The sequence below is a fragment of the Phyllopteryx taeniolatus genome, chromosome 13, assembly GCF_024500385.1.
Source record: "Phyllopteryx taeniolatus isolate TA_2022b chromosome 13, UOR_Ptae_1.2, whole genome shotgun sequence".
Classification (NCBI taxonomy): domain Eukaryota; kingdom Metazoa; phylum Chordata; class Actinopteri; order Syngnathiformes; family Syngnathidae; genus Phyllopteryx; species Phyllopteryx taeniolatus.
This window is the reverse complement of record NC_084514.1, coordinates 8575420-8588132: the sequence shown is the minus strand read 5'-3', so window position 1 is coordinate 8588132 and position 12713 is coordinate 8575420. Positions and strand designations below refer to the sequence as shown.

Here is a 12713-nt window from a genome sequence, read left to right as displayed (position 1 = left end):
TTGAATTAATTGAAAGAGCTCCGTTGTGGTCGCGGCCCTGAACATGCAAGAGGCTTAGGGCGTGTGCCCACCAACATAAATCTTTTCCAGTCGCCTCTATCCTTGGAGATGAAACACCGTATAATCTTTCCTCTGTTCCTTTCGACATCCATTCCGCGTCGCTTCCTTTCAGTGGGCAATGCACGCCAGTAAAAAAGCCAAGCGGTCACGTAAACGTCAACCGACGATGAACGCCTTTTTAAGAGATGACGTTTGATGTGAGTGCCAGCAGCGTGCTCGCTACCATTTCCAGTGAACATATAAAATGCTGTGAAAATTTCATAACACTATCGTAGTGCAGTAATGCAATAAGAAATATTTCTTTTTTTTTTTTCTCTCTAATGGGAGTGGCTCAAGTCAAAACGTTGCACAATCTAACAAGACCCAAAGCAATGATAGTCGACATATTACAAAAAAAACAGAGTAATAACACACATCTTTCACAAAAACATTAGAAAATTTATCAAATTGTCATACAAACATAGCAGAAAATTAAAAAAAAGAGAAATAAAAAAAAAAATTATAGAAATACAAATTAAGAAATATTTTAGAAAAAAAAAGTACAAAATACGAGACAAAAATACGTAAATAACAAATACAACACAGATTAAAAAGACACAAATATTACATGAAAAATTCATGAATATTAGGAAAAAGCTAAAATATTAAAAGGAAATTACAAAAACCTTTACTAGACAGCCATAAATATTAGCTAAAATTATTTGGAAATAGTACACAATTATTAGCGCAAAATATTAGCTGAAAAAATACAAAATAATATCAACCGAAAATACAATTTAAAAAAAAAAAATAACCCTAAACCTGCCATCACCTGGGCAACTACTGCTCCCAGAAACTCCTCACTGCTGTATTGACGATGATTACAATTTGAAAGAGTAATACTAACAATCTGAAATTTCGTCTCAATTTATCGGTAAACTGTTTCATCCATTTTTGGGTGGCTTTTGTCCAGGAACGGTCCGGGGAAGCACAAAGCCGGCTTTCATGGACTATCTGGGCCTGGCTGGGCTCCTGCGGGTCCTCCACCGCATCTCTGTTGGAAACACGGAAGCCTGATGTTTGTGCTCGATGTGTAATTAGCCCCAAGGATCATAAAGACGCATTCATGGCGGGCTGTTTGCTGGGCCTGCCTGAGCACTCGTGCCAGCTGCCGGCTGTTATTCTGTGTTTTTAGATGTTTTCCCTTCGAGTGCTATCAATGCCAGACAAATCCTTGGACTGCTACACCTACTCTATGTGTGTACACTACATAACCACAGTGTGCAGTAGAATTATGACATTACTGTATGTATTATAGAGTGCTGTTATTATCATTAAAATTATTATCATTTTGGGGGTGGGGGGGCTGGAACAGATGAATCACATTTCCATTCATTTCACTGATGAAAGTTGATTTTAGAGTTACAGTTACAGTTTTGAGTTACAAGGATGGTGAAGGAATTAAACTCATATCTTAAGGCCTGCATCGACTGGATTGCAGATTTTTTTTGGGGGGGGGGGGAGGTACAGTATCTATCTGTCACAGAAATCCCTACTTCATTGCAGAAATCTGATGTTTATAGTATTAGTGATTGTTTGATTGACTTTATGGCTTTGTACAGTATCTTTACTGTAATGCCCTCACATGTAGCAAAGGAGAAACAGTTGCCAAAGTACTTTTATTGAACAGTAACATAAACAATGAAATGAGCACACTCACTCAGAAGCTGCTGTCGGCCACAGCTCGCGCTCTGACACTCGCACCCAGACTTGCTGACATATCTGTATCGTGCCAACCCACCAGACACTACAATACGTGGTGTATTTAAGATACAGTTCATGCTTGCAATGTTTTTTTGTGTTGCATTCATACATACAATATTCAATACTTTCACAATATGTTTAAGATGTGTGTTTAATAAGTTTTAAAGTGTATAAAGAGTGTGGGACGGATAAAACAAAAAAAAATAAATTACTTTTTTTTTTTAGTATGGTACCTCTTTAGTATGGCTTTTCATCTTTTCTGAGTGGGCCTGGAACAAATACCCAGCAATATTTGGGGATTCTCAGTATACAATCAAATAAGAATAACTTGAATAATATATAATTAGATTAACTCTCTTCTTTTTAAGACAGGGCAACATCATTGTCTTCTTTTTAGGAAATGAGACAATTGCAAAATAATAATAATTTTTTATTATTTTCCTTTAAAACCCCTAACAATAATCAATTTGAAGAGCCTGGCAAATGTGTATTACTTACTAACAAAGTAACCTTTCTGAAAAATATGACTAGAATTCTATCAGTTCCTTTTCCATTACTTCCGTAGACATTCACGGCGTGGTGCAACTCTCACTTGAGGAAAGCCGGCACACAGATTGAGAACATCGACGAGGACTTCCGGGACGGTCTGAAACTCATGCTCCTACTGGAGGTCATCTCAGGTAAGAGATTCCACCGACTGACGAGCTTCGATGGTAGCTGTGTGTGTGTTTGATGCCCTGACGTAGAAGTACTCACACTGTAGCCTATTTCAGTCGGACTTACACAAAAAGAAGGCTCTGGTAAAAGTTAAAAGTATTGATTCAAATCCTTTACTCAAAGTTCACATGCTAGCAATTTACAAAATAGGATTTTATGTAATCTCTGTCCTTTTATCCTTTATAGAAAAATAATGTGTGTGTTTGTGCAAAATGAACAGTATGTAAGTAAGTACAGTAGTTGTACTTGGTTACATCCCACCATTGGTAACGTCTTTACTTTTCCTCATCCAGGCGAGCGTCTGGCCAAACCCGAACGAGGCAAGATGAAAGTACACAAGATCTCCAACGTGAACAAAGCGCTGGACTTCATCGCCGGCAAAGGAGTCAAGCTGGTGTCCATTGGCGCTGAGGGTTAGTGGTGTGGCGCCTCAGAGACTTTTTAAATCTATTTGAATTTGCCGTGGTTGAGGGCTACTGCGCCGTTCGTCAGGACAGCCTCGGCTTTCCTTGCTGTCCCACCAGCACTCAATCAGTGGTTCTCAAACTTTTACACAAAGTACCACCCAAAACAATATTTAGCTCATTCAAGTACCGAGTACCATCATGACCACCATTAAAATACAGTGGGTAGTAAAAAAAAACAGTGGTTTCCTAAAAATGACATTCACTATTATTGTAAGCCACTCTAACATTATGCAGTTTAAACATGAACACCTATAATGATTCAGTTAAAATTGCTTAGTTACATGAAAAATGCACTTAAATACATTAAAAACAAACAGTTCATAACATCCACCCATCCATCCATTCTCTGAGCCGCTTATCCTCACAAGGGTCTGGAGCCTATCCCAGCTATCATCGGGCAGGAGGCGGGGTACACCCAGAACTGGTTGCCAGCCAATCGCAGGGCACATACAAACAAACAACCGTTCGCACTCACATTCACACCTACGGGTTAGTTAGAGTCTTCAATTAACCTACCAAGCATGTTGTTGGGATCTGGGACAAAACCGGAGTGCCCGGAGAAAACCCACGCAGGCGGGGCTGGGGATTGAACCCCGGTCCTCAGAACTGTGAGGCAGACGCTCTAACCAGTCGTCCGCCACAGTTCATAACAATTAAATGCAAATGTAATGAACTTAAAAGTTGAATACTACTGAACTGTGCTTAGACAGCAATTCTTTGGCACACCACTTGAAGTAGATCATTTCCATTCTATAGCCATGCTTGTTGTAGACGATTTGACACTATTGTACCAGCACCCAAGAAAATTCAACAGAATATACACTCTGTTGTTTTTTTTTTTGTTGGGTTGTTTTTTTTTTGTTTTTGCTTTTTGGGTTTATTTTGGACGTTTAGGATGTTTAACTGCCGATTTGAAATTAATTCATGTTGCTTAAAGTATTGAAATTACATTCAAACACAGTGGTACCTTGACTTAAAAGTTTATCTGCAGTATATGAAAAATACCTGCGATTGGCTGGCGACCAGTTCAGGGTGTACCCCGCCTCTCGCTAGATACCTGGGATAGGCTCCAGCACTAGTGAGGATAAACAGTACGGAAGATGAATGAATATGAAAAATACAGAAAAAGTGAGACATCAGAATATACAGTGGTGCTTTGAGATCCGAGTTTAATTCGTTCCGTGACCACCCTCGTATCTCAAATCGTCTTTCCCCATTGAAACGAATAGAAATGCCATTAATCTGTTCCAGCCTCTGCTCCCCAAAACATTTTGTTTGTGTTTTTATCGAGGAAAAGTAGCACTCTATAATATTGTACTGTATAAAAACGGATTTTTTTTCATCATGATTTAATGCTGCAGTCCAATTCGTTGTGCTGCTCCTTCTGACGTGCCCGCCTAGGCCACTAGGAGTCGGTATAAAACTACAGTCATTGCAGACACAAATGAAGAATAGTATTTCTTCTTGTACTACTGTTACTACTGTAAGTAACTCAGTAAGATGCTGTAATATTAGTCATTTTTCATAGAAGACAAAGAATGTATGCCTATGAGTATTAGGTTATCTGTCTACATGTGTTCACCATTTCTTTAAAAATCCGTTGCCTCTAAAAGTGCAACTGTCAACGCTAACTGTTAGGATGTCAACAGCGATTTGCATTGTTTGTTAGCATTAAGCTAAGCAGACTTTCCTAAGGCAAAACTATGTGGTTGTTTCGAATGCACAATGTGGAATTCTCTTTTTTTTTTTTTTTTAGTTTGACAGTAAACTTCAACTGGGAGTGGCATTAAACAGGTCGAACCCTCTTTGTTTGATGAATTATTCACTATTTGCCAAAGTGCTGCTTATTGTCATGTGAGTTGAATTGAGTTCACTGCCACCATACAATGCTCGTATCGTCCGAATGACGGCTCGCGTCTGTAAAAGCTCGTAAGTCGGGTCATTCGTATCACAAAGCACCACTGTATTGGAAGAAAACCCATCTACAATACATAAAAAATAAGCGGAAACAAAGTGACTACATAACTAGAAAAATGTGTAATTCTCCCTCTTCTTTTAAATTGCTACACTTCATTTCCTCCGTCAAGCATCAGTCACTGTGTATTGCAGAGGACAAAAGCAGTAAATACCCCAAACCAATGTCAGTTTCCATTAGAGGTGATTTACAGGACTGATTGATTATGCTTGAAAGATATTTGGTAAAACAATTTGATCAGATTTGTTGCGGAGGCTCCAAGCCACACCAACATTCCAGGCGGATTATGCGCTTGGAATCCCTCGTCCATAGATCCTGGTTGGGATTTTAGGGGGTGGGGTGTTACCCTTTCAAACGGCCTGAACAGGATTGATCAGCGGAGTTCTATCTGAACAGTCGCGTCATGTGTCAACCCGAACCGCCGACCGCGACTGTTTTTAACCCTCGCCGTTTCACGTCCATCTTGCAGTTTTTCCATCACGGTGGAAGCAGCTCCCCAGCCGCCTGATCCTGATCGGATTACAGCGATTTATTGAAGGCGGCCAACCTGTTGGAAGGGATTTTCCTTAAAGATAACACAACACAGACAGGGCACCAGATAGGACCGCTCCATTCACACAATACGTCGCCATCATCATCATCAATGACATGTACAGCCAAAAAAACTATGCATGTTGAAAATGAATTAAACACCAGTACTATTGACTACCAGTAGTGGAGTGATAGCTATACAGTGGTGCTTCGAGATACGACTTTAATTTTGTTCCGTGATAACGCTCGTAACTCAAAACACTCATATTTCAAATCATCTTTCCCGTTGTAATAAATGGAAATCCCGTTTATCTGTTCCAGCCTCCCAAGAAATACAACATTTTGGAATATATTTTTAAATGGGAAAAATGGAATCCTACAATATTATAATAACATACAGTGATGACATAATTAAATAGAATGTAAAGAATCAAACAGTTTTTGTCACACTTTTTACTTCACATCAATCTGCTGCTCCTTCTGCTGTGCCTACCTTGGCCAACTGGCAGCAGTATATATATGTACAACAGACATAAGGATATACATAGAGACTCCTCATTCTTCAGTAAGCCACAATAATGTTAGTCATTTTTTGCTGAGGATAATGCATATATGCCTGTGATTATTGTTGCATTATCTGTCTACATGTGTTGCTTGACAGTTTGTTTTCAAATACCCATTGCTTAAAAGGGTTGTATCATCGTCACATAGATGCTATTCTTTAGCCCATCTATAGCGTTTCTTATTATGTGTAGGCGTGGAGCTAGCGGAGGCTACAGTATGTGGTAGTTTTAAATACACAATGTGTATTTCTCTTTGTTTTATGTTTAGTTTGACAGTAAACTGGGAGTGGCAACTAACAGCTTGAAGCTTCTTTTTTTTGGAAGAATTGTTCACTCATCCTATCTGCCAGAATGCTGCTTGTTTTGAAATGAGATGAGTCACTGCCACCATATGGCTCGTATCTCAAGTTCTTGCTTCCAAGTCAAAGCAAGAAATCGGCCAAACAATGGCTCATATCTCAAAAAACTCGTAAGTCTGGTCACTCAAAATTGAAGGCACCACTGTACACGAACGGATAGATAATATATACAGACCAATGCAAGAGTAGTCAGCAACATTGTATGTAACACAAATAACAAAAACTACACACGTGAATGTGAATGGCTGATAAAGAGATGCTATACGGAAGTGAATGTAAGTTGCAGCGAGAATAGTCAGCAGCAAAAAAAAAAACTACATGTATTAATAAATAGTCTAAACGGTTGAGAATGAATTAAACACTTGCAGTATTAACTCTCAGCAGTGGAGTGACAACTAAACATGATTAATAAATAGACTACAACGACCCATGAATGAATATACTATATATACACAAGTGAATATGAACAGGAGCAAGAATAGTCGGCAGTGTTGTATCCAAAACCAGGCAATAAAAAATACTAATAATTGTGTATGTGAATGGCAAAACTGCTCATGAATACTAGATACTGCTGTATACAGCAAAGAATTATACGCTGTGCACTTTTGTGATGTACAATATACGAACAGAATACTGTACAGATTCCAATGTGAACAAGCAGCAAAACTAGTCAACAGCATTACTGTATCTGATTTGAAAAAAGTGGTTTTATTAGCATTTTTTTCACCACTTGCACTTGAAAAAGATGTCTTCATCTTTTCCTACGACTATCTTTTTATGGTATAATTATTGTCGTCAGATATTTCTTTTTAATCACACCTCTTTTTGTGTAAAGAAATCGTAGATGGCAATGCCAAGATGACATTGGGAATGATCTGGACCATCATCCTCCGCTTTGCCATCCAAGACATTTCCGTTGAAGGTAATTAGCGTGTGCGTGTGTGTGTTTGTGCGTGCTTATGTGTGTGCGTGCGCATGCGCGTGGGGGCAATCCCACAGTGATTGATCACTCGACCTCTACAATTAGACTGCAAGTAAACAGCATGTATGAGTGCAAAGTCATCCCTCCGTCTTCTTCCCTTCTTCCTGACCTCAGAGACGTCAGCCAAGGAGGGCCTCCTGCTATGGTGCCAGCGGAAGACGGCACCCTACAAGAATGTCAACATTCAGAACTTTCACATCAGGTCAGAATCCAAACGTTTCATCCTCTTTGCTTTAATTCATTGTGTGAGCATCCGGTATGGCATTTCCCCGGACTGGGGGAGCTGGGGGGCTCTGCACAATTAAGAGGCTCCTAACTTGAAAAACCAATACGTTTGGGCACTTGTAACTCAAGGTAATACTATATTCTGTTACCTTAATACCTTATTTAGGAAGCAAATACTAGTACAGATGAAAGGCACGGTAATTAAGATTTACTCAGTGTGCCTTCCAGGTTACTTTTTTGTTTTCTTTGGGCAGCGCTACCTGCTATCCACCCTAAGGCTAAGGCCCCTAAGCTAAACAAGCTCAACTAACTGAAAGCGAGCGCGCACACACACACACACACACACACACACACACACACACACACGCACACACACAACATCGAAAAGGCAGCATTTCATAATGTTTTGACAGTGCGAGTGACTTCATCGTCTAATTATCTGTCTCCTGTGGTTCAAGTTTTTACAAAATATGCTTTTGGCTTGATTTGATGCGAAGTTGAACTTTAACTAACCCAGGATGAGATGGTTATGACATGACGCAACTAGACCAGCAGTGTTACCATAATGCTATAAAGTAAAATAATATGTAGTCAGTAGAGTACAGTCCTGTACTGTATGTCTGTTTTTGCCAGACTGTTGAATCATTGATACCTGTGGATGAAAGGCAAGAAGAAAAAAGGTGGAGTTGAGGGGTCCGACGTGGGGGGGGGGGGGTCAGACGCTTTGATGTGGTCTCTCTGTGACACCTGAGATGTGAGGCAGACGAGCAAACAATAGCTTCTTTTTTTTTTATTCTTTGCATGTTGAAGCGCGGCCTTCATTGCTTCATTGCTCGTCCAAAGCAGTAAAAAGTCAAAGTAAAAATGATCAATGATTGTTTCATGTAATGTATACATCAAATGTAATACTTAAATATTTAATATTCACTTTTAAAACTCAACATTCATCCAGTTAAATGTAGGCTGTGGATAAAACTAACTCAGATAAACAAATCAAGTCATGTGTGCATCATTTAAAATGCTCTAAAATCAGAACTAACCCTGATAAATGCAGGCTCGTCCGCGTAGTCATTTGAATCCATCAAAAATCTAACCTAACCCTTGATAAAGCTATGCGGCTGTTGTGCATAGTCATTTGAATCAGTTCCAAAACAGCAACACCAACTATTAAGTCAAGAAGTTTCCAACTTAATTTGATTTAATTATGACAACAAATCAGATACTTTACAAAGACGATGGTAGCATACTTACAAAATGAGTTACAAGATGAAAGCTGAGCAGCACTAAAGTTTCCATTCAGAGCAACAACAAAAAAGGATCTGTAATGCAATTTGTCATTCTATGATCATATTCCAAAGTGGCCTTCAGTGTATACTTTCATCAACTTGTTAGATCTGATGGCATTTCCACATGTTCATCATCAGGCACAAGTTGTTTGCAGTCATTTGGTATATTAAGCATCTTTTTTTTCTGTGACGTCTTTTCTTATTTTGTATTTTTTTATTTTTTTGGGAAACACATTTTTTTGTTGAAAATATGTTTTAGGTGTCCTCAACACTACCCGAGTCAAAACTCAGTCACAGCGCCCCCTTGAAAAGTTGAGAAAATTGCTTGTTTTCCCACAAGACAACTTTCTGGCTTTCATGTTTGTTAAACATTTGGATTTCAAATGTTCGTTCTCACGTGACGTTTTCTCCTTTCTCTGGTCTTCAGCTGGAAAGATGGTTTGGGCTTCTGTGCGCTCATTCATCGGCACCGTCCGGAGCTCATCGACTACGGGACGCTACGCAAGGTTAGAGCACACGCGACACAACTAGAGTGTCACTCAGTAGAGAGCGGACCTCCGCCAAGGCTGAACTGTTAGTCACTGTAGACTACTTCCTGGTTCAAGGAGCACATACGGCCAGTACGATTATGATTCTGGGGCAGGGGGAATAGGACGCTTCCAACGATGTGTTTTTCTGTCGTCAGGACGACCCCATGACCAACCTGAACACTGCCTTCGACGTGGCTGAGAAATACTTGGACATTCCTAAGATGTTGGACGCAGAAGGTGAAAAAATCTTCCTCAATCTAAATGGTTACCCCTGAATGTTAACATATCTGAGCTCAGCCTTACAAGTAGCTTTAAACTGTCGTCTTGACTGACAATCATGTGAATCTCTATTTAGCTGCTCAATTATGAAAAAGTGCGAGATTGCAAAGTCACATTTCGGGATTCGCCATTTTCAAACAGACTACACGGAAATGTTGGGCCAAGTTGTCAAAGTGGTTTCGTTATTTGTGTTGATTAAACTAAAATATAATTATAAATTAAGATCATGCATTTTTCTCTAACAGAATTATGATTGGATAGAAAAGGAGCTTCCCTGAATTGCTCAGTCATTCACAAGCAAAGATGGGGCGAGGTTTACCTCTTTGTGAACAAGTGCGTGAGAAAATAGTTTAAGGACAATGTTCCTCAACGTACAATTGCAAGGAATTTAGGGATTTCATCATCTACGGTCCATAATATCATCAAAAGGTTCAGAGAATCTGGAGAAATCACTGCATGTAAGCGGCAAGGCCGAAAACCAACATTGAATGCCCGTGACCTTCGATCCCTCAGGCGGCACTGCATCAAAAACCGACATCAATGTCTAAAGGATATCACCACAAGGGCTCAGGAACACTTCAGAAAACCAATGTCTGTAAACACAGTTCGGCGCTACATCCGTAAGTGCAACTTGAAACTCTACTATGCAAAGCAAAAGCCATTTATCAACAACACCCAGAAACGCTGCCGGCTTCTCTGGGCCCGAGCTCCTCTAAGAGGGACTGACGCAAAGTGGAAAAGTGTTCTGTGGTCCGACGAGTCCACATTTCAAATTGTTTTTGGAAATTGTGGACGTCGTGTCCTCCGGGCCAAAGAGGAAAAGAACCATCTGGACTGTTATGGACACAAAGTTCAAACGCCAGCATCTGTGATGGTATGGGGCTGTGTTAGTGCCAATGGCATGGGTAACTTACACATCTGTGAAGGCACCATTAATGCTGAAAGGTACATACAGGTTTTGGAGAAACATATGCTGCCATCCAAGCAGCGTCTTTTTCATGGATGCCCCTCCTTATTTCAGCAAGACAATGCCAAACCACATTCTGCACGTGTTACAACAGCGTGGCTTCGTCGTAAAAGAGTGCGGGTACTAGACTGGCCTGAATGCAGTCCAGACCTGTCTCCCATTGAAAATGCGGTGGCGCGTAAAAGATGACAACGGAGACCCCGGACATCAAGCAAGAATGGGAAATAATTCCACCTACAAAGCTTCAACAATTAGTGTCCTCACTTCCCAAACGTTTATTGAATGTTGTTAAAAGAAAAGGTGATATAACACAGTTGTAAACATGACCCTGTCCCAGCTTTTTTGGAACGTGTTGCAGCCATAAAATTCCAAGTTAATGATTATTTGCTAAAAACAATCTTGTTTATCAGTTTGAACATTAAATATCTTGCCTTTGTAGTGTATTCAATTAAATATAGGTCGAACGTGATTTGGAAATCATTGTATTCTGTTTTTATTTGTTTAACACAACGTCCCAACTTCATTGGAATTGGGGTTGTGTGTGTGTGTATATATATATATATATATATATATATATATATATACAAAATACTAAATGCATGATGTATATCATGCATTTTGTGTCAAACAGCATTAAAATGATTAGATTTTTTATTAATTTAATTGCTTTTAAAAATATGAAGGTATGTATTATTTAATTACTAAAATAAAATTTTGCTCCACACAGTATTAAGACTATCTATTATTCTAAATATATTATATATTAATTTCATTCCATTTAAATTCGGCTCATTTGCAAGAGGGACAGGACTGCGCCCTCAAAACAAGCTCATTTCATTGAGGCTCAAAAAAGAGGGTGTAAAAAAATATATATTTTAATGATTCAGAAACGTTTTTATATTATAGCATGCTGTTTGTTTCTATGATTATGTAATGAATCAAATCCTTCCTTCCAAGCACATCTGGCAGATGTGTGGCGATGATGCTGAGCTCAACTTCTTCAATGACGAGTCCCCCCCCCCTCCCTCCACCACACCTCTCTCTACCCCCCGCCCCCTCCCTCCCCTGAATCCCTCCCTTCCCCCACAGATATTGTGGGCACTGCCCGTCCGGACGAGAAGGCCATCATGACCTACGTGTCTAGCTTCTACCACGCCTTCTCGGGCGCCCAGAAGGTACCCGTGGATGCAGCTCCTTCCTCCTCCTCTCCCACAACCACCCGTCCTCACTTTGTCTTTTTACCCCTCAGGTGTTATCCTAACACTTTCTCTCTGCAGTGCACAAGCTTCCCTGAAGGGGTCACACCCTCTCTGCATGTTCTCAAAACGCATGAAGGGATCATAGGATTTTTCTCCGAATCTCTGGTCTGCCTCGCTGTTGCTGTTTCAGAGCCCAGGAGGCGCTGTGGCAAAAAGTGAAATACGTGACCATGCCGCTTGAGTTGAGCTAAATGCAGGTCTTTAAAGGGGCACTTTTGTTCAATTTCGCCTGCAATTGTGGGTAAAAAAGGCTAAACTGGTGTCAAATGTTACATTTTAATGTTCTTTTACAAACACGGGGGCAGCCATCTTGCTGATGTGCAATGAATGGATGACGTTGTATGATCATACAATAGTTTTGTGTACATATATAGTATTTCATCAACCCATAATGCATTGCATGTGATCAAAATAGCCCCCCCCCCCCCTATATCTTTAAAAGCCAGCATGGTTTCATTGTATTTCAATTGTTTTTATTTTTTTTAATATCATGTGTTCTACTAATTAATTGATAAATTGTCACACATCGCTTCTCGTTTAGTCATCGGCAGTGTACTAGTTCGCACGGAACAGACTCTCCACAAGGTCATTGTTTGTTTTTTCACTGGCATTCAAATTAAAGCCAAACAAACGGTGCTAGAGGTTTGGATCAATTGTGCTGAGATTTTTCTGAAGACAAACAAGAGCAGGCAGACTGGAGAACCTTGAGATTACGCCCGCTGCTGGCCCCTTTTTGTCTCTGCACACTTTTACTCTTTCTCTCCTCTCCT

At 39.9% G+C, this 12713-nt stretch overlaps 1 protein-coding gene across 7 annotated transcripts in view; it reads left to right on the top strand.

Moving 5' to 3' along the window:
• Window positions 1-12713, top strand: part of actn1 (actinin, alpha 1) — a 46317-nt gene that overhangs the window by 20331 nt on the left and 13273 nt on the right. For 3 of the 7 annotated variants that reach the window (XM_061794088.1, XM_061794086.1, XM_061794093.1), the window contains exons 2-8: window positions 2369-2483; window positions 2814-2933; window positions 7251-7337; window positions 7512-7599; window positions 9336-9414; window positions 9594-9675; window positions 11774-11859. In XM_061794088.1, the coding sequence (XP_061650072.1) occupies window positions 2369-2483; window positions 2814-2933; window positions 7251-7337; window positions 7512-7599; window positions 9336-9414; window positions 9594-9675; window positions 11774-11859 (657 nt within the window). Of the gene's footprint in view, window positions 1-2367; window positions 2484-2813; window positions 2934-7250; window positions 7338-7511; window positions 7600-9335; window positions 9415-9593; window positions 9676-11773; window positions 11860-12713 lie in introns of all 7 variants that reach the window. The other 4 variants (XM_061794089.1, XM_061794087.1, XM_061794090.1 and 1 more) reach the window with 3 other exon arrangements.